The sequence below is a fragment of the Phalacrocorax aristotelis genome, chromosome 4, assembly GCF_949628215.1.
Source record: "Phalacrocorax aristotelis chromosome 4, bGulAri2.1, whole genome shotgun sequence".
Taxonomy (NCBI): domain Eukaryota; kingdom Metazoa; phylum Chordata; class Aves; order Suliformes; family Phalacrocoracidae; genus Phalacrocorax; species Phalacrocorax aristotelis.
Genome location: NC_134279.1, coordinates 1,287,354 through 1,308,953, shown reverse-complemented (window position 1 = coordinate 1,308,953; position 21,600 = coordinate 1,287,354). Strand labels below are relative to the sequence as shown.

Sequence of the window (21,600 nt, the reverse complement as noted above, 5' to 3'; positions counted from 1 at the left end):
AACAAGGTTTTTCATAGACTTAAATAAGCGGGGAATTGTGATCAACATTACGGAAGTCACTGAGCATGCTCCCTAATTCCAGTGAGCAGGGAGGGCTGCATGAGGAGAAGTCCTACAAAACAGAGCTCCGGTTGTGCAGCCACGCACCTGCCTGCGACACAGCGATTTACAGAGAAAGCAGCAACCCTTGAGAAAATGGCAACATTGAGCAAATGTTTTGATATTTTTCTTCGGTTTTTTCCATCAAGGAGCCACTCCATATTTGGCACAAACAGCTCATGTTTGCTCATGGTGCAAGACAAAAAGGGAGTTTCTGGTACAGTTTGAGCAAGCTTTTGTGCAAGATGACAACTATTCCAACCACACCTTGCTCGCTAACCCCATCTCTGCCCCTGTCCCACAGCACTGCATTACGCAGCCTGCTAGACCTCATCCTCAGCATGTAAAGGAGACAAAGTTTGTCAAGGGGACAGGTTTTGTTCAAACTTGTCTTACACCACTAAGCGTTCCTGTTTTCTGAGTGATTTTTACAAGCTGGCTTCTTTCAGAAATCTAATTTGGAGGTAAGCACATCAGATATATCAGCCAAGACTGGGGAGGGGTGGGGAAGAACCACTTGATTATGCATGCCCGTAAAAGTATGTGTGTATCCTAAAGGAATGGCACCAGTTTTAGTGCTATACAGATACTTACAGTAAGCATGCAACCTTTGTCACTGGCAAAATCCTATTCAAGTTACTAGAAGCTGAATCAAGGCCAAGGAAGGGCTCTTCTCATAAATTCTTCTGTCCAAAATGTCAGCAATGCCTGCGCGCCCAGGACCCCAGGCAGGGCAGCTGCACGGCGGCTGAACCGTATCCCTTCTTTCTCCAGAGGTTATCGCTCATCAGTGAGATGTGATTCAGAGGCTGGCTAGAAATGATAAAATATTATATTTCTCTTCCACATGCACTCACAAAATACTTTTCTCAGGAACACAACGACAACCCTCACACTTCCAAAAACGTGTTTTGGTGCTCTCAGAGGCTGCTCTGAGAAGCACAGAAGAGCACTGCTGCTCTTGTGACTTTATGACTACCGTTGTCAAATGTGGGCTGCTCTTCCATGTTGTTTCTGCTTTGCTAACGCATCTCTCCAAAGCTGAACTCTGACTCCATGAAATTACTAATTCTCCTGGCAAAGTATTTGTACGTTGAGACACTTAACAATTAAACCAGTTATGAACTAGTTAACAATCCTAGCTAACATATCCAAAGTGCTGCCCTGCTCCCCAGTGAGCAAAAGACAGACACATCCAGGATAAACTGCCATCTCCCTTACAATAACGAAGGCTGTCATTTGCAGGATCCTTCTTTTCGAAACCCAACTGCTGTCTTCATTTTGGTAAAGTACTGATATTCACATGGATGACATATTTTATCAGATCACAGTTTGGTCCAGTTTCTTTCCTTGAGACCACCTTTTTTTCACCTCACAAAAAATAAGAATATCCAGTATCCCAATGACTAAACCATACATACTCTAGAAACGGATTCCTGAGGAATACTCGAGAGATTTCACTTATGACATGTGTTTATGTTCTGTTTTAAACACCTATGATTATTCTAAATACATGAGGTTAGAAAGAAAAACAAGTAACTTCCTAAGTGCTTAGTTTAATCAGGTGTTACTACAACTCATTAAAAGATACTTTCTCTTTTCATATTCTGAACAAAGGAAATTTTCAGAAGAGCTTAAGTGACTTAGGTGACAATGCCTCGGTCATTTTAAATTCATCATTTCCTGTTCAATGACTAGAGAAGCTTTTCAGTACAGAATTAAGCATTTAAGTCCCTTTAGCCAATCTGATAATGACAAATTCCTTTCAGAGAACAATAGAAACTAGTTATGTCTTGCCTTCCTAAGACACTGGCTAAATAACGTCAATTTCCCATAATTGTGTTGGGTAAACGTTTTTGCACAAGGCATTTAAACTCAGTGCAAAGAGCTCATCAGAAATTCCACATTCAGAGAGGAGGAGGAAAACTCTTTATTTCGGGTTGGGGATGCCTGCCAATGCCATATTGATTTCCAAGTGCAAGCTCAGCATTGTTGCTTAAAACTAATATCCCATTAGAAGTACAGAAAGTGATGGAAAATAATCATAACTTAAAGAAACAATTAAAAACTCACAGCAGCAGAAGCACGGCAGGCAATTCCGAAGTGCCACTGAATGGCTGTGCCGAAAATTGGATTTCTTAGGCAACACACTCATGTTTGAAACCTGTGTGTACAGAACCCCCATGTTGTGCTGGGCACTTGGTCAGCACTTTGGCTGCTGGGAGTGCACCCTTCCGTATAAAACCTGATGTGAGACAGAACCAGAGCAGGACGTTTGTCCAGAAGAAAAATTCTGCACAGCAATGGATGGCAACTCTGTTGTTGTTGCTTTGGTTCTCTATCTGGTCTTAATGGCGAGGTCAGAAGGTAAGAAAATTATTTCTTAAAACACATCTTCAAATGCAGGTGGGCTTATGTCGTGTTAATGTTGGCTTTTTGTACGGTTTTTTTTTCTGCAATAAATTGTTGTTCAGAAATAATTAAAAAAAAAAAACATTTGTATTGGCATCTGTTAGGATGCTGTGGCCATTTCTGGGGGTAAAACATGCTTCTGTCAGGAAATTAGTTTATTCCTATGCCATGATATTTGCCTAACCCTAGATTTTAAGAAATGTTTGAATTAAGACAGGACTTTTTTTCTAAATGTGTCTATATGTCTCTTTTCCAAATGACAACTTTCTCCTACTTGTACTTTTATTCTTGGTAGGCAGGTGATGATAGTGATTCCTCAAAGAAAGAATTATGCAATTTGCAGAAGATAATAAAGAGTACGAGCAGATGATCATGGCAGAAACTAGTAAGCAATATGGGGACATAGTTAATGATGTTAACCTACTTCATTCCAGACAGGTAATGTAGGTGTAGAATCTGGCCAGGCACAAATGCGCTATGAAAACATCAAAGTATATTCTCTTTGAGATACAAGTTTAACTTTAAATGCATCTGTATACCAACAGCTCTGAAAAGGTAACTGCCGCTGTTGTGCAGGTGAGGTTAATTTTATCTCCAAGTCTTCAGGAAATCAGTGTCTGAGTAACCAGAATAGGGCACACAGAAGGGAATACTCTGCTTGATAGGAGCAGATAATGAGATTGTTCATTTACCCAGACAAAACTTATTTTTGTTCTAGAGGTAAGGCTCTGGCGAAGGCAGAGGACGAAATCTTCTGATCCCTGTGCATAAGCACTCATTCCAAGTTCATCCCTCCCAAGGCCACCCGGAACGTGAGACTGAGCCAAAGAGGACCTCGCTGCAAAAATGTGGAAATAATGTGGGCGCTTTTGTAAATGAGCATTTCCATAGGAGGAACTGACTTGGCATTTCACAGCCTAGCTACTTAGTTACTTCGGGTAGGATTACACATCCCTTGCAAAGCCTCACAGACGCTAAGTGTAAGGTATTAGGCCTTCTATCCAAAGGACTGAGCTGATTTCCTGCCAATGTTACAAGCCACTTCCAGACAGTATTTTAAAAGTCTCTCTATGCTAATACTTTAATTATGACCAATATCAGAGAAGAGAATTAGATCCCCATAGCACATTCAGGGCACGATTAATAATTTAGACAACGAAGAATCAATCAAAGATACAATATTGATCCCATTGACATGATTTCAAACAGTTTCCACTAACTTGGCCTGCCTGTGGCAAAGTTGGAAAGGCCACGAGTTGACCCCTATGCCAGAACTGCATACTGAGCGTTTTTCTGCGCAAGGAGCGTGGAACTTAAATTGTAAAATCCATGTGAGTACACAGTGAAAGATACGGTAAGCTTAATTTAAAATCACATCAGGAACTATTCACATGAACTGGATCAATGCATTCATGTAAACAGAAGGGAGCTTTCGTGTTTTTATGCTTTCACTATGGTTTCATAAGCAAATAATACTTATACGATCACACCCTCTGGGCAGAATTGCCTGGCATCCAGTTGCACCTCACGAGTAATTGGTAATTTCAGCCAGGCTTGATTGAAAAAAAAAAAAAAATTCCAAGATAATTAAGTTCCTCAAAGATCTGCTAAACTATGACCAGATAGAGAACAGAAACCATAAAAAATTCATCACACTCATTAAAAAGATTGTATCATAAGCACCTATATTGACATTATTCATTAAAAAACCTACAAACTTAAATGCTCAAGTACAGAAAAAGTACAGGAAAATAATTTTTCCCCAGTTCTCTCATAAATGCTAGCTGGAAAACATCAAACAAGTTTAATAAACGAAACTTCGTACCACGTGCTCCAGTTACTTAACTGATGGATAGCTAGGATACATTTCAAAGCATTAGGAAAGCAGCCTGGACTGCTTTGCTTCTTTCTTGGCAGAGCTACACTGAAAGGTGGCAGACAAGTAAGTGTGTTTGGAACCCACTGCTCCTTGGGTCCGGCTCACTGTAAAGGCTATTTTGGCCAGGTAAGTTGTCTTCTGTACTAGACCAGCCTCAGTTGAAAGCTACTTTAAGAAAGCATATTTTAATTTCTTGGTGTGAAAATGTTCACTCTGTTCAGGCATTAGTAATTCTTTCCAACAGTTCTCTCTAAATCTAGATTTCTAAATACCTGGGATTAAAAGAGTTTCTCACCTTCCCTGTGTGTTGAGCCACCCAAAAGGCCACAGGTATGATGCACCATCGCTGAGAGACAGCACAGTCTGGGTGCGTCTTTGACGCTTCCAAAAGTCAAGCTCTAAAAGACTCACTTCCTCTTTCTGGGTGTAATTCAGAAGCACAGCTAGTATTTCTAAGCCTGTTAGCTTTCACTGCTGTAAATGGGGACAATCGTGTCCCTACTTTGCACAATTTTGACATAGGAAGTCATTTTCTGCTGGAGCAGTACTTGTGTAAACACAGGATTTTTTTGCCTTTGCACATATGTCAACCTGTTGGTACAGTAAAAATCTGTCATTAACAACTGGTGAGCACCTGTTCCTCTCCCTGTAGCTTGTATTAGCGGTAATAGGTTCATTAATAAATTTATGAATTCACTTTATACTTCATCTAATTACAGGGCCAGAGACAATATTGAGACACCAATCAAAGAAAAGTCAAGGAAAAATATACCTTGGAGTCTGTCAAGGATATGAAATGAGAGGAAACACTGGCTGATGAGAATGTCGAGGAACAGACCCAGCTTCTGCTACATTACTACATGTGATTTTTTTTCCCCCCAGAGGGTTGCTGATTCTACTTATTTCCTTGACTGTGTCTATGTCTAAAACTCTGTCTGTGATGGATCAAGGAGTTCAACTTCAATGAGTGTGTTTTAGTGCTGTAAGGACAGGAATAAACAACAGGAAATTAGTTACCCTTAAACGGCCTTACTTGAAGTAGAAATAGAAAGGATACAATTAATAAACACGTGAATAAACATATAATAAGGAAGAGTCTGTGTAGCTTCAAAAAAAGTAATCTTTCACATGCTTGTTACAGTTCTTTGAAGGTGACAACAAGTCAATGGATGTGGAAGGGCCAACAGGCATAGTCAAACTTTCTGAAATCCTTTCACAACCCTCACCAAACATTAGAAATAATGAGGCTAAGAAAAAAGTATTGGAAATGGATACGTAACAGATGAGCACAGAGAAATGAAGGACAGAGTGAAGAGGTCAGCTTTTTTTGATAAAGGGACATCACTGGCTTGTGTGGGGTCCTATTTAGTTCGGCATATCCACAAGTGGTCTGGGAAAGTAATTTGCTACGAGCTGAAGTATTCTGCTGGTACTAAATGAAGAGTAGTAAAGACTAGGCTCAACGATAACAAACTGCAGAAGGCCTTTAGCTAAACGGTATCTGACTGGGTGTACCTGTAACACCCAGATACTTGCAGCAAGCAAGTAAGCGTGGACTGGCAACTAAACTGCCTCCTGTGAGGTGCTTCGCTATGTCTCATCAACAGTTTTAAGTCACTGCCAGCCTCGGGGTAGCCTAATGACTGTGAGTTAATGTCTTTCAGAAGGAAGCAGCTAAAATTAGAGATACTAAATTACCTGTGTTACTTCTGAAGTAATACTAATTGCACTGTAGTTTCCAGGCGCAGGCAGAGACACACACATATACATATGTACAAAAAGAAGTTTAGAAGTTTAGAAGAAAAGAACACACCATTTATTTTAACATAAGGGGAAATATTTTGCAATATTTTTTTCTCTCGCATTAGTTCTACCCGATACTATAATAGAACACATTTTTACCTTTGCAAAAGGATTTTGCAGCTTGCATATTCATTAGGTTAAATGTTACTGCTCAAGGGTCCAGGAGACTGCTTATAAGACTAAACTTCAGTTTCACGTGTGAATTCCCATTGCGCTTATCGTTAATTTCTTTCTACAGTCAAAAAGGGTGTTAAAGATGTTTTCTCTTAATGATTTGCTACACGTCACTTATGCCTGGCAATATAAATCTAGTTTCTGAGGATAGAAAGCGCTGAAGTGCAGATTCTAGCAGCAATCACTAGACCAGAGATACGTGGTCAGAGCAACGGCAGACTGTGAGCGAAGATAGCATGATTGCCCTGTGGAGTTTGACTTTCTGAGATCCAGGGTGGGAGACTGGGGTTTGGGGGGTTGCTGCAGGCTACACAGAACATCAGACTGCAAACAGACACGTGGGAAACTCTCAGGACAGTCTCATTCTTGGTAGGGACTGACCCCCACTGGAGCCTCCAACCAGGGCAACTCTGGATACAAATCTGAATTTGAAAGCTGACTGAATACATCGATTGTTCCTTCCCACTGCTGCCCCCCAAGTTTTGGTAAACAGCGAGATTAGATCTACCCAGCAGCTTGAGATCCAATGGATCGGAACTTTGACATATAACAGCTTTTATGCAATACAGATCTCATTTATAATACCGAATGGTATATTTTTATTCAAGCTTCAAATGCTTACATTTTTGAACTTCTTTCACAGGCAGGTTATCTACCTTCACCTGAGTGCTACAGAGAAACTCTCCATCTCTGTGCACACCCTACCGTGGCTGCGCTGCCAGGAAGTGTTCAGGCTATCATCTGCCAAGCTGCAGTGGCTGTAGTGTAAGCAGACAGTTAAGATGACAGAAAGTGGAATTTTAAGAGTCGGAGATGAATGCATGACGTATATTATGTCTACTGACCACTTCTAATTTAATCAAAAGTTCCCAGCACAAACTTCTTAGAACTTACCATGTGCTTCTGCCCCCCACTTCCATATCTTACTTCCACAGTCAGAAAATGCTTCCTGCCAAACTCGTGAAAGGGAAATGCAACTAAAGCAATAAACGCAGCCCTCACAGAGCAGGTAAAACCCCAGCTGCTGCTCCCTAACAATTCTCTAGTTGGACTTAGTATCTCCTCTGTTAACAGCAGGTAGATCGAATTTATTTTTAATATGAATATTTGTTAATAGTTGCTAATAGTTTATGTTAATATGATAATGAATATTGATGTATCATTTTCTAGTATTGCTAGATACCTTATATTAATATTGCCAATGACTCTTCATATTGAATTGGATCAAATGAAACATTTCATTTAACCCACAACAATTTATTTAAGTGAAAACGACACTACAGAATTGACTGTTTTCAAGCAGAGCTGAAACATACATAACAAATAAATATGTAGTCACACGAATACATACTTCTACTACTATATTTATGAATGCATAAAGTAAAACGCAAATCACCTAAAAAGCTGTACTGCTATTTCATGATTCCATAGGGATTCAGGAAAGTCCAGCACTTGCCATGATCTGACCAAGGGTACGTAACCATCTATATTTAGACACTTCAGTTTGAAAAAAAACAGAAACTGACCTAAGCTTTTTTCCCTTCTTTGCCATCACTTCCTTATATAGCAAGTGAAAAACCAGACGTTTAGGAGACATTCTGCTTTTCACATATCTGCTCCCTATGCTTCTGCGTCAGTGTAAACTTCCACAAGTGTTCCCAGCCGCTGTATTTGCCCCTTCTGCTCTCCGCGGGTCAAGTGGAATGCCAAGCCCTTTGTGGGGAAAAGGAGGTGGCTTCAGAAGACAGTGTGGGGTTTTTCCCCTGGGGAACAAGAGTAGACTGATAGAGAGGGCTCACAGGAGACAGGAGTTGACAGAGTTCACCTTGCGCAGGCTGAACCCTCGTTCCAGGGAAAGCTTTGTCTCCTGGCCTTTGGGCTTTTGTGTGCACAACTTACCAAGCGAGAGGTTTGAATTTGTCTAAAACAAGATTCTTAACTTGGATTCTTAATTTTCTTAGAGAGATTAACTTTATAAGTCCAGAGGCTGGAGCATTCCTCCGGAACTGGGGTGACTCAAAAGAGTAAGGGACTGGAGCCCAGCTCTCCCCCATCCCTCATGCTGCTCTTGGTCACCAGAGTACGCATGAATCCCCCTCACTGTGTCCCTTCTGTTAAGGTGTCATTTGCTATATGCAAAGAGTCTAGAAGACCCCAGTCAGGATCCCAAAAGATTCCCTTTTGACTTTTGTGTTCACTAGGCAAGGCAATGAGTCATGAAGAAGAAAAAAAATTTGTTTCCATCCTGCAGCACGGAGACCACATCCTATACCCTGCCTTAAAACACAGGAAAGGGACATATTTACTTCCCTTTTCAGCACTCTTTCAGTAATCAGACTGTTGCATAACTGTTGTTTTGTTCGTTACAAGCGTGCTTTTAATAGGGTTAAGCATGGAAGGTTTCTGCTTGTGGTGGTATCAGCTCGCTCGGTGATGTTATCCTTCAAAAGAAGCAGCAATTCCATTTGCACAAGTCACCTCTGATAGCTGGCGGGAAAACACACGCTGCCAGAATCAGATAATGCATTTGGAGTTCCCATAGGCAGGGGCTGGGACGAGATCCTGGGCAAAGTGTGGAAGGGATGTAGGGAGAACATGGGCGAAGCACGGCACTCCCAGGAGCACAGGATTGGAGTGCCTGGCCTTTGGGCTTGATCTCAGGTGTCAACGTTTTAATGCCAATATGGTCTCTATTACACCCCTTTCACAGAGTCTCGATGAAACTGTGTCACATCAGAGAAGAAGCAGAGGGAGAGGAGATGCTTTAGCTGTCAGAAAAAACAGTGGATTTTCACTTCATTACAAACCACCCGCTCTTTTAGTCGGATACTTACTCTTAGCCCAGGGGCAGGGTTAATCATATAGGTGGAGTAGGCTCTTGGTTTCACTTTTGACCTGGGGATTTTTGCAGATCTGTTACACTCAGGAAATAGCTGAGAGTGTGGTAAGGAGGACAATCAGTCATTGTTTTTACTTGGGGATTTGAGGGGGAATTTTCTTTTTTTGCCTTGTACATTAATGGCATTTCAGCGCACACTAAAATTAGATAATGAAGCTGCAAATAGTAACTAAGAAAAGTGAGATCCCTAATCAAATCTTAATTACCCTCTGTGTGTGCATACATATGTAGAGACAGAGAAAGAGAGAGAACGGAAAAGAAAATAATCAGCAAAACCTCATTCCAAGTAACCTGGTTAAAGCTCCAACATCTACAATCTGATGCCAGAGAAACCACCCTGTTAATTTAACATAACATATACAACATAACACAACATAAACAATAAAACATAACCTTCAGTACCTGGTAGAATCCTCTCCTTTTTCATGTCTTCAGAGGACTAAATGGCATTTTTCAGTAAAGCTCTCTAAGACATTATGGGCAAACATTATTACTATAAATAAATTATAATGCTTTACATGCTAAAGATAATTGAGTTTTTCTGGTCTCCTCGGGGTTGGGGAGCAGTACGTCTATAAAGCCACAGAGCACAGAAACATGAAGCTTTGAGGGTGCAGATGACAAGCAGCAAATTCATCTTGATCAAAAGTACAACATTTTTACGGCCCCGAAACAGAATGGCATCTTATCACACACACTCCGTGTGGGTAAAAAACCCAAATCTTCATTTAAGCAACAGATCAGCATCTGAGCCCAAGCTTTCCCTTGAAATTCTACCAGCCACAGCAAATAAATATTCAGCACCTGTGTAACAAGGCTCTTTAACAGAAAAGTCTATATCAGCACCAGAATACATAACGTTATTTCCCTTTGCTAAGACCTAGGACTACGGTCACTGAAAAAGATTACAGAAAAGACTTATTAAAGATATCTAGACTTAGAAAGGAAACAAAATCAGTTGTGGCCAGCAGGTCAAGCTACCTTGTTTGCACACAAAGCCTCCTCTGTTTATCGTTCATTAACATGTGTGATATGAAAAATGCAGGCTTGATTTTCAAAGCTGTTCGGAATTTGCTATCTGCTTCCCACAAGAAGTTTGAAAGCCTCAAATGAAGCCTCAAATGCTTTACCGAACAGATAGTATTAGAGATTAATTTACTTTGTAAGATGCCACTTGAAGAGAGAAAATGAAAAGAACAAAAAATTAAAATCATTAACATCAAAATAACGCTGAGGTAAAATCCTGACGCCAGTGAAAAAGCTTTTCAGTGATTTCAGCACTGCCCGATTCCCACTCCAGTGACTTAAAATCAGACAAATAGAAGCTATCACCATAAACAGAGATGATAAGTTAAATATATCAAGTCTAGATCTGGCGCCCCTACGAAGAACAGTTATTACCCTGAAGAAAATAATTAAAAGTTACAACAAAATATTATATTACTAAATGAGGGTATGCATTAGAAAAAGCACAAAAATCACAAAGGTTTACCAAAGAATTCAGAATGCATGGCTATTATTTACATTTTTAAATAAATTATTACGTTATATCATTCTCAGCAGAAAAATTCCTCGTCATCCACAAAGGAGTTTCACAACAGTCATGTGGCTCATTTTACTGCAACAGGGAAATTCCTCTAACGCAATCTCCATGCTAGCAGAGCACCCTCGCTGGGCGCCGAATGGTATATATAAACAAGACGGATTGCCCAGACCAGACATCAACAGTCCTCCAGGAGGAGATCACTGCCTCACAGAACCAGAGCTAAACAATCCAGTGAAAAACTCCTCTTGAATCATGAACGGCAAACTTGTGGCTGTCCTGGCTCTTCTTCTGATTTCAGTGGCTATGTCTCAAGGTAAGGAAATCCCTCCCAAGATCCCCGTGGCTGTAGTATTGTCTAGGCGTCTACCGAGATGCTCCTCCTTGCAGAGCAGTAGCTTTATATTTCTTTCAGCAAATTAGTTTCTTTTGAGAGATTTTCAGCAACTTCTCTTTGGTCAGACAGCTACCACACAGCCCTTGTACTGAGGAGTTACTGACATCTTGTGGGAAAAATTATAGGAATGCAACTTAAATGTGCTTTGTTTCCATGTTTCACTCGAAGCGCATGCAGCTAGAGACAGGGTCTTCTGCTTAAGTGTTCGAATGTTTCTCTCCCTTCCCACACAAAGAGCAGTTTATGATCTCCTATTTGTTTCTTTGTGAACATACTGCCTCAAGCAAGTAATACACAGCTGGGAATGGAGAACAAGCAATATGAACATATAAGCATGGACACGCCTCCAGTTAATGAAAAGAACCAGGGCTCTGTCTTCTGCATAGCTGCCAGTTTGTCAATCCAGATATTAAAACAATGCACGTAACCGTACAGTGGGACCATGACAAAATATGTGGCTTTATTTCAAACAGTTGTGTTAACTGAGTCTTAAATGTACTTGGAAACAAATAAGCAACTGATCTTTCTACCATGAGGATTTAGGCAGCTTGGATAAATGCAGTATTTTAACTGAAAATATCTATAAAATGGAGCACTTGTGCTTCATACAGCGATGATAAGACTGCCTCTCAAACCACGATCTTCCCTTTCTGCTCACAGGTAGAGCCCTGGCAAGGATGGGAACCGAGCTCCGGTGCCAGTGCATAGCCACTCATTCAAAGTTCATCCCTCCTAAATCCATTCAAGATGTGAAGCTGACACAGAGCGGCCCCCACTGCAAGAACGTTGAAGTCATGTAAGTAGCTCTGCAAGAGCCTCCCTCTTCTTCACCTACACTTTGCTGCTGCAGCAGGGGCTTTTACACTTCCTGACAAGTACAACAGGTAGCAGGCTGACATGATGGAGTTGCATTTAGTTATTCTTTTGAGAGAGACGGTTTTAAGTAATACACCAGGTATTTCATCGTCTCTATGACCTTATGTATTTGTGAACCGATCACTATTTACCTGTCATGGGACATATTAAATATTTCTGATGGTAACATATGAATTTCAAGGACGGGTCAGCTCTTATTACAAGAAATAATAAGGTAGTTTAAATCCTGCATTTATTTGGCAGGCAAAGCTCCCATTAAAGCAGGCTGAGTCAGTCTAGGAAAGAAAAATTACGGGAAACAATGAAACTAATCTGGTATTGAATAGCATAGAGGAGGAACTGAAATGTTGAAATCCTTACCTGCTGAAACACCTTTTCAGCACTGGAGGTTTCAACCGTTGTGTAAGGAAGCTGTACTAAGGTAAACAAATGCAAAGCAAGTACCCATACTTACAGAGAAAGAAATTTCGGAATGTGTGATGGCTTTGAGAGCAGGCACACAGACTCACACAACTTCTGGATACTTTTAGTCTCCCCAGATGTGGAATCCATATAACAAAACGCCCAAGTCTAACCTAGAGCAGTTGGGATGAATTTGTACTAAGTAATCTAGCAATGCAATATTACATTCTGAGGGTAAAACAAATCCACGTAGCAGTCCCCTGATTTTTCTTTATTCCCTGTTTTGCAGAGCTACTCTGAAGGATGGCAGAGAGGTGTGCTTGGATCCCACTGCTCCCTGGGTGCAAGTGATCATAAAGGCAATTTTGGCCAAGTAAGTCCCATTCCCTCTCAATTTGGGCAGCTGAATGGTAAACCTCCCCCAAAAACACCAGTTTGGAGGATTTCTTAGTGATACTTTCCAATTTCTCTTTATCAGACCTAAAGAACAAGAAAACTTGCTGCTTAATTATATAATCAGTCGTTCTGACTCTGCTGCAGGGTCCTTGTTCAAGCCGATATGCCACTACTAAACATTTGAGTACCGGCAACTCTGTCTGGAGGGAAAGGAACGCAGAAGTGTTTGGCTCCCTTTTTAAAACAGGGCTTAAAAAAATTCATCTTCCCCTTAATTACAGTGGCATATATTAATAAATCATATTTCCAAGTTAATGAGTTTTTTGATGCGAGTAAACACAGAAACTCATGCTGCAGAAGTTTCTCAGCTGGCCACCAGATATACACAGGCTGGGATTCAGAAATAAGCAACGATAACCAATCCTGAACCACCTTTTAAATTATTCTCTTAACAGGGCTCAACTCAATTCTGACTCACCACTCTAAGAAACACCAGGACAGAAAAAATCTGGGAACTGATCCCACTCCTCCGTCGAGAGAAACATTCAGGAAAAGCATCGTTCGTGGCAGCGTACCACCTGCCACCTCCTGCATCAGTGTTATTGTCTTAATTATGGATGAGGTTTTATTTATTTATTTATTTGACTGCATCTACTTAAGGAAGTCTTTCAAAATGGTCAGTGTTCTCTCCAGGACATGCTGTTCATTGACACTGAAGACACTGAATAGAAGAAGTGGTTTGCTAAAGGAGGTGAAGAAACCTTGGCAGCCACTTCAGCCAAACATGGCTGGTTAAGCGCAATGCACTTAACAGCACTGCTTATTTACACTAAGCCTCACTGTTTTGCTACTACACCAGCAAACTGATAAATCCTCCTGCTCCCCTGGAGTGCCCTAGTATGTTGTGTCAACAAGAGTTTCCTGATTCACAGCCAGCCTGTGGCTAGACTGTGAACTGTGATTTCTGTAAATGTGATTTCATTTTAAAACGTAGCCTACTGAAGTTGTAAGACGGTGGATTTGGTATTTATTTATTGTCATTGCCATAGTATTTATAAATGTATGAATTTCTTATTTATAAACTTTTTTCTAAATTGTTTTTGTAATTGTATTTCTAATCTGATGAGATTATTTAATTCTAATTTAAAGAATTGTAGTTTTTATACAAGAGAAAAATGATGATAAATTTTCTCATTTCTACTGGATTTCCATTTCTATTATTAATTTCTTAAGAAACATTCACAGTCTCATTGCTCTGTACAAGGACTTGATTGTACATCTCACTAACCATTTGATCAGCTAATGGAAAAACTGCATTTTACATACACAGAATTTGCTTGTGAGAGTGTAATTATTCCTAACAATGTGTTATTAAATGTTTTCTACCAAAAAAAAACCCTGTTTGTTGTTTTACATCTTCATTTTCTTTATTTGGAAACAGTCTGCCTCATTTTTGCCACCTCAGCCTGATTTCTGGGACTGAAATGAAAATTTTTAGTACGTGGTACCATAACCCACCCTGTTATGGTAACCTGGCATTACTGAATGCAGTAACACACTCCTAGGATAGGGTAAAATGCTCACTCTCCTCTCTTCAGGCTATTCCCAGTCCTTGGGGACTGGTGGGCTGCAGGGCAAGGCTCTTCATTTAAGTAACTTGCAGACAAACAAATTTTACCCCCAGATGCCTAAACACTGCCAGTGTCTGGAACACCACCAGAGCTGTAAATCTTTGCTACATCAAAAAGCCAATATTTGACTATCAAAATGGGAATCTGTGAGCTTTACTTCAGGTACCCAGATATCAAGCATTTGCCCTTGTGTAACAACCGCTTCCTATTCTGATCCCTGAAACGGAGAGTGCTGAGTACACAATGCCTCGGCTATTCCTCCCTGTCATGCACAGGCACCGATGCTCGGCCCCTTTGGGAGAGAAGCACTCATACTGCATATGAACACCGAGGAAGTATTCTGGCAGATACACTGGGATGCTTCATATTGTTACCAGCCCATCTCCGGTCCCACTTCAGGGCTGTTGGAGAACACAGCCTTTATGGGTGTAATAGTGTCTTCCCATAGGAGTCCCGGTGCAGCTCATAAGAGTAGTATAAAATATCCACACTTAACAATCCTTTGAAATCATCAGCTCAAAGTGCAACAGTGGCCAAATGAAAGCCAGCAACACGTTCGGCATCTTCTGGAAGGCAACTGAGAGTAAGAGAGAAAAACCAAGAGGTTTAAAGCCTATTGCTCTAAACTAGTGCATACCTGTTCATTTGAGGCATGCACATTTGTATTTCACTTCTACCTATGATCCAGACAGTCTTAAAACAGCAGAAAGACTTTTTCTAGGTAGCTTTGTGATCATAAAATGAGAGCTATCTCTGGGCAGCCTGTGCCAATGCCTGACCATTCTTTTAATAAAGACATTTTTCCTAATATCCAACCTAAACCTCCCCTGGTGCAACTTGAGGCCATTTCCTCTCATTCTATTGCTAGTAACTTGGGAGAAGAGACCAACACCCACCTCACTACAACCTCTTTTCAAGTAGTAGTAGAGAGCAATAAAGCCTACGCTCAGCCTCCTCTTCTCTGGGCGAAACACCCACAGCTCCCTCAGCTGCTCCTCGTAAGACTGCTAGCTGTCAGCCAGCACCCCCAGGGCCTTCTCCGCCGGGCACTTTCCAGCCACTCTGCCCCAGGCCTGCAGCGTTGCCTGGGGTTGGTGTGACCCAAGGGCAGAACCCGGCACTTGGCCTTGTTAAATCTCACACAGCTGGCCTCGGCCCATGGATCCAGCCTATCCCGGTCCCTCTGCAGAGCCTTCCTGCCCTCGAGCAGATCGACACTCCCACCCAGCTTGGTGTCATCTGCAAGCTTACGGAGGGCACACTCCATCCCCTCATCCAGGTCATTGATAAAGACATCAAACAAGACTGGCCCCAACACTGAGCCCTGGGGAACCCTGCTTGTGCCCGGCCACCAGCTGGGTTTAGCTCTGTTCACCACAGTGCTTTGGGCCCGGGCACCCAGCCAGTTTTTACCCAGCAGAGTATGCCCGTCCAAGCCATGAGCCACCAGCTTCTCTAGGAGGATGCTGTGGGACACAAAGTCAAAGGCTTTACTAAAGCCTTTGAAGACAACATCGACAGCCTTTCCCTCACCCACCAGGCAGGTGACCTGGTCACAGAGGAAATCAGGTTGGTCAGGCATGACCAGCCTTTCAAGTTACTGTTCTTATAATACCAAAAGTGTATTTCTCTCTAATGTATACATGCTGCAAGCCATTGAGGAAGTCATTGAAAGTAATACTGGAAAGTCCCTGAAAAATACTTTTAACTCTTCCTTAGAAGAATGGATAATATAAACATTGGTTTGCTGGCTTTACTTCTCTATCTTTGCTGAATATTGACTAATACAAACATCCTGATTACGTATCACGTGATAGATGCATTATCCACCCTTTAATTGCTTTTGTTAATGGATTGCTTCTCATTCTGGAGATGATTGCATTTCTTATGCTGTTATCACAGAACGGGAAAATCCCAGGAAAATTTCACAAAGCACTGGCCTGATATTGCAGACTTGTTCCAAGGGTTGCATTTATCCTTGTTTATAACAGGATATTACGAGCAACCCCACAGGAATTGGATCCTTTGGAACCTATACTAATTGGCATGGAAACTTCTGGGTCAGCAAACAAGCATTTTGTTCCTGCATGCAAAAGTGAAATGAGGATTTTGCCACCTACAAAAACAAGCCTGATATCTCTGTTGTTGAAAACCACCATGACAGTTTATTTTTAATATTACCTGCAGTTCATGATTTTTAATAATAACCATTAGTCCCAGTCAGTGCACAGATGACTTCACAATTTCTGTGGCGCTCTAGAGAGGAAGATGCTACGCATGGAACAATCTGGAAGGTAGGCTGAGAATCTAAGTGCAATTTGGAAATTACAAAAGGAATAGGCTGGTTTCCTTTAGTCAGATCTAACACCTAGCCGGAGTTCAAGTGCAAACTCTGCACTGTTACAGCTCCGTACCTACAGCACTTGCAGTGCATTTTCTTCAAACCCATCATGACAATGACTTCTACCATTTAATCGGTACTGTAGAAGTACACACACTAGACACCTGGTTGCTTTCAACATGGTACACTGAAAGCCATATGATTTTCTCATGTTTTCCTTTTTTTTCCCTATAATTCCTAAATGCTTCCTAAAACTCTATACGTCTTTTTGACTGCCGTAAGACATTCCACATAGTTCTATCAAACCATCCAACCTGTGACACCCAGATCCATTTCCTCAGTGACAATAGCTACTTTACAAGTCCTCTGTGCCTGTCTAGTTAGGTTATAGGTATACTAGGCTCACTGCAACTAAGTTTCATCCACCCATCATGAAACAGGCAGCATTGTGACATCTTTCTACAACTTTCTGCAAGCAGATGTCAACAGAGCTATGCTCAGTAATTTTGCATCATTAACAAATATCCTTTATTGTAAACAATTATCAGCCTCTGACAGGTCCAGCTATCTTATTCCAAGAAAGATAAAATTCACAAGGAACAAGATCAAATTTGGAGGGAAAAAGAAGTTGTACTGATTGACCAGATCCCACTTGCTTGTATCCCCATGGACTCAGGCAATGACTCTAGCAGATAGGTGAAGTAAGACCTTTCCCTCCAAAGGGTGCATTGGCAACTCCAGTATCAGACTATCAATTTCTCCTATTCCTTACTGGATGATAGACAAACCAGGGAAAATCCAATATTTTTTTCTTTTGCAGAGCACTATTTTTCATACATGTACACCTTATAAAAACCTGTGAAAGTAAGAGGTCATTAGACAAGTAGCTTGTTCTGAGAGCACATTTGGACCCAGTTAATCACCTTACCTCCAAATGAACCTTCAACTTTTGAGAAGGCAGTGGAAAGAGGAGAGCTAAGCAGCTTCTCTGACTCAACTAATACAAACTGCCAGAATGTCAAAACTAATTTTTAAGCAGTGAAGCAATGCTCACACTGAGCTTGTGAGAGCTCCATAGCTCATAAGAAAACCAAATGAGTAAGTCCACACTCTTAGCCTGGCTTTTGTTCTAAAGATACATATTACATGCTTCCACAGAAATAATGACACTTCAGAAATACTGACAATTCTTCTTTTCCTCCTCTTTCCTTGAAGTCACTTATTTTTCAAGATTGCAAGCAGGCAAGAGAATCAGAATTCAATTCAACTGATCATGCTAAAAACAAAAGGTCAATAAAATTGTAAAAGCTTAAAATTTCTACTTACCTTTAGGGAACTCCTCTCTAAGTGTTTCTATCACATTCATTGACCTTTTTGTTACGTGTTGTGGTTTAACCCTAGCCAGCAACTAAGCCCCTGTCATCCGCTTGCTGTCCAGTGGGATGGGGGAGAGATTTGGATGAGCAAAAGTGAGAAAACTCAGGGGCTCAGATAAGAACAGTTTATTAATTGAAATAAAATAAAGTGAAATAGTAGTAGTAATAATAATAATAATAATAATATACAAAGCAAGTGATGCATTATACAATTGCTCACCACCTGCCAACCAATGCCCAGCCTGTCCCTGCGATCACCGCTTCCCCCGGCCAACTCCCCCCAGTTCATATACTGGGCATGACATCATACAATATGGAATATCGCTTTGGCTGGTTTGTGTCAGCTGTCCTGGCTGTGCCCCCTCCCAGCTTGTTGTGCACCTGGCAGAGCATGGGAAGCTAAGAAGTCCTTGGCTAGTGTCAGCACTACTCAGCAACAACTAAGCCATCAGTGTCTTACCAACATTATTCTCATCCTAAATCCAACTCTCAAGCACTATACCAGCTACTAGGAGGAAAATGAACTCTATCCCAGCTGAAACCAGGCAGTACCTAAGGATATCATGGAGAAGGAAGTCTTCTCTCATATCAAGGTGCATGGATACACATTTCAACTTTTTCTCTTGCCACCAAGTCAGGGCAATGAGTGTATTTACAGTTCTTGGATTCATATCTGTTCTTTCTTGACAGTTTTGTTTTACCATGTAAGTGGGATCAAGACACAAGTGGAAAAATGCCAAGAGGATCTTGAATGAACTACTAGCATTCCCAGGATTAAGAAGGAAAAACCCTAGGCCCCCGGGCTCCTGCTCCCCGCTCTGCCCTCTGAACTACGCTTGAGTCTGTGACAGCCTGTGCAGGTTACCTTGATGGGCCAAAAAAGATCAGAATGCTGTGTTTGCTCCACAGGGGATGCAAGCCCAGAGTTTCAAGGGAATGACTTGAGGATTGTCCTTGTAATAGAGCTGAGGGGTGCTTGGCCTTTGGGTTTGTGCTCAAGCCTCTGCCACCTAAGCTACTCTCTTATTTATTTCATCTCACTTCTACTGTCTTACCATCACGGGATGCTTGGGAAATTAAAGGAATTGGGTGGTGCCAGGGAGAGTTTCCCTCCGGGAAATAAAGAATGACTTAAGAGAAACTGAAACATGGGCAGATGACAGAAAGACAAACCTGAAATCTGAGGAATGGAGACAATTTTTTTTTTTAACTATTAGCTGTGTATTCTTTCCTTCTTTACCATTTTAGGAAGTGGCATACAAGAGGCACACATTTGCCTGTCCTCTAGACTACCGTCTCGCTTTGATTATACACTAGCAGGACTCTAACAACAGCAATCTTCAGCAGCGAATACTGCTAACTTTTGACTGGACTTTTTATGTCTCGCTTTGTAGTGACTTTTTGAAATCCAGATAAGAAGGAACACATACGCTTTGTGAAAACAAACTTTGTCCTCTTCCATTTGCTTGAAGAAAGCTCTGTTTATGGCTATGAAGCATAAACACCAAGGCAGTAACAGAAGACACTCTTGCCTCATTAGCTGACTGCTAAAGCATTCAGTGGCAGATTTCATGAAGGCTAAGACTGGACATGCTAGTGAAAGTCTGGATCGCATTTGTTTCTTTTTACTTGATGCAGAACCTCTAGAAGGAATAAGACTGCAGGAAAATGAGCCACTGTGTGGGGGCAAAGCACAAGGGCCAAGGAAACAATTAAGGCCATGATCAAAAGGAAAGGTCTTCTAACTGAAAGCCAGTACCTATTTACTTGTACTCAGGAAAGTACTGCCACCTGCTATAATGAGACATAGTTAACCAGTATACCTGCAATAAATGAGGGCCTTACCTTCTCCCTTTGGTCAGGCTTTCACAGAAATATAGGAGAAGCAATATGTACCAAGCACAAGGAAGGACCAAAGAGCAGAACCTGAAACATCACCTGCCACCACCCAGTCTTGGACGTGGGACAGAAGCGTTGCAGTATGTTTTCTCATATCGAGAAATCTGGTGTGAGATCCTCCTCAGCCTCTACAGCACTTCAGATTTTGGCCTCCACTGATGTTGAGCTTGGGTTTTTCCACTAAGTGGAACTACGCAAAATTTATGTGAATTAAAACAAAAAAAGCCACGCCAAACTCATTGGAACCATGAGATATCTCAATCCTCAGGCAGTTTTAAAAAGAACAGCCAAAATCCATTTGCAGAGACATCTGAGATGCCTATCTTGATTCAAATCTCCTGGGCTGACAAGAAATCATTGCTCAGAAAGGGAAGGCTGTCCAAACAGAGATAACTCATTTCTGTTTGTTTAGGTAGGCCACTCCTCCCTTGCCATGTGTTTGAACACGAAGTAGCCTGCTGTAGTTACTTCTCATAGGTAGAACAAAAACGTAGAAATTGGCTTTATGTTCAAATCTGTAACACTGGTTTTGAAACAAAGTTCTGGCACTTCCACCATAACAACACGTTCCGCAACAGCAAAAAAGGAGAAGTCTTAAAAACTCTTGACATGTTGAGAATACAAAATGGCAAGCAAGGATATGGAAATACAGCACCAAAGAAAATAAGCTACTGAAATCAGTAAGTGAAACTATATTGTTGATACAACGTAAATAGATTTTTTTCTATAAACTTGGGCCTGTCTTATGTCTTGTTACATGCCTGTCCTGAGCAAGGTGTCTAGTGTGAACAGCAAGGTCCTTACAGTCCAGGGTGAGATGCCACTGACAGGAACATTTTATCTTTTGCAATAATCCGGAATTTTTTACAGCTTAACCACCCACTGAACACGAAACACAAATTCTGAGGGGGTGATACATAAAAAGGATGAATTATACTTCCCAGGTGTCCATAATGCTCTGCAACAGGTGCCACCTGCAGAGATTGAAATCTCTTATCTCATCATGAATGGCATTGGTGCTGCCCTGGCTCTTCCCGATATCAGGAGCTGTGTCTGTAAGTAAGCAAATTTTCCCAGTCCATATGACTAAAACCAGAGTAGATTTCCAAAAACACCCCGTGACCTACCTGTTAAAACCCAAGCATGTGTTAGTACACATACACAGTGACAAAAAACTGACTAACAATTTCAGTTTCAACAGCCTACACTCATTGAGAAAGCTACCTACCCTGCTCAGTACTTATGCTGAGCTCCTGGCATGTATCTAAAGAAACAGTCCACTCACATTAAAAAATTATTTGTGTCCTATTTTCTACTTGACTGACCTCACACTGGCTCAGATAATGTTTTCCTTTATCCAGTATTCACTTTGTTAACTTCGTACAACAGAGCCCCAGAATTTTCATCTGTTTTTCCACTGTAACAATTATTCTATGTGAGAAAGGATTGTACAAACAGAAGAAGCATCTATAT

General features: G+C 41.2%; 1 protein-coding gene and 1 long non-coding RNA gene across 2 annotated transcripts in view; one reads left to right on the top strand and one right to left on the bottom strand.

The window, feature by feature from the left end:
- LOC142056894 (uncharacterized) overlaps positions 1 to 21,600 on the bottom strand; it is an 89,365-nt gene that overhangs the window by 17,585 nt on the left and 50,180 nt on the right. The window lies entirely within an intron of this gene.
- On the top strand, positions 11,002 to 14,268 carry LOC142055917 (interleukin-8). The gene is made up of 4 exons (XM_075089944.1): positions 11,002 to 11,125; positions 11,867 to 12,002; positions 12,774 to 12,857; positions 13,336 to 14,268. The coding sequence occupies exons 1-4, from the start codon at positions 11,065 to 11,067 to the stop codon at positions 13,364 to 13,366; spliced, it is 312 nt and encodes a 103-aa protein (XP_074946045.1). The 5' UTR covers positions 11,002 to 11,064; the 3' UTR covers positions 13,367 to 14,268.

Bases quoted from the DNA above. Each gene is read 5' to 3' on its own strand.
- LOC142055917 (XM_075089944.1), top strand. From the start codon at position 11,065: ATGAACGGCAAACTTGTGGCTGTCCTGGCTCTTCTTCTGATTTCAGTG. The intron at 12,003-12,773 runs GTAAGTAGCTCT...CCTGTTTTGCAG, and splicing joins TGCAAGAACGTTGAAGTCAT to AGCTACTCTGAAGGATGGCA. The intron at 12,858-13,335 runs GTAAGTCCCATT...TTCTCTTAACAG, and splicing joins ATAAAGGCAATTTTGGCCAA to GGCTCAACTCAATTCTGACT.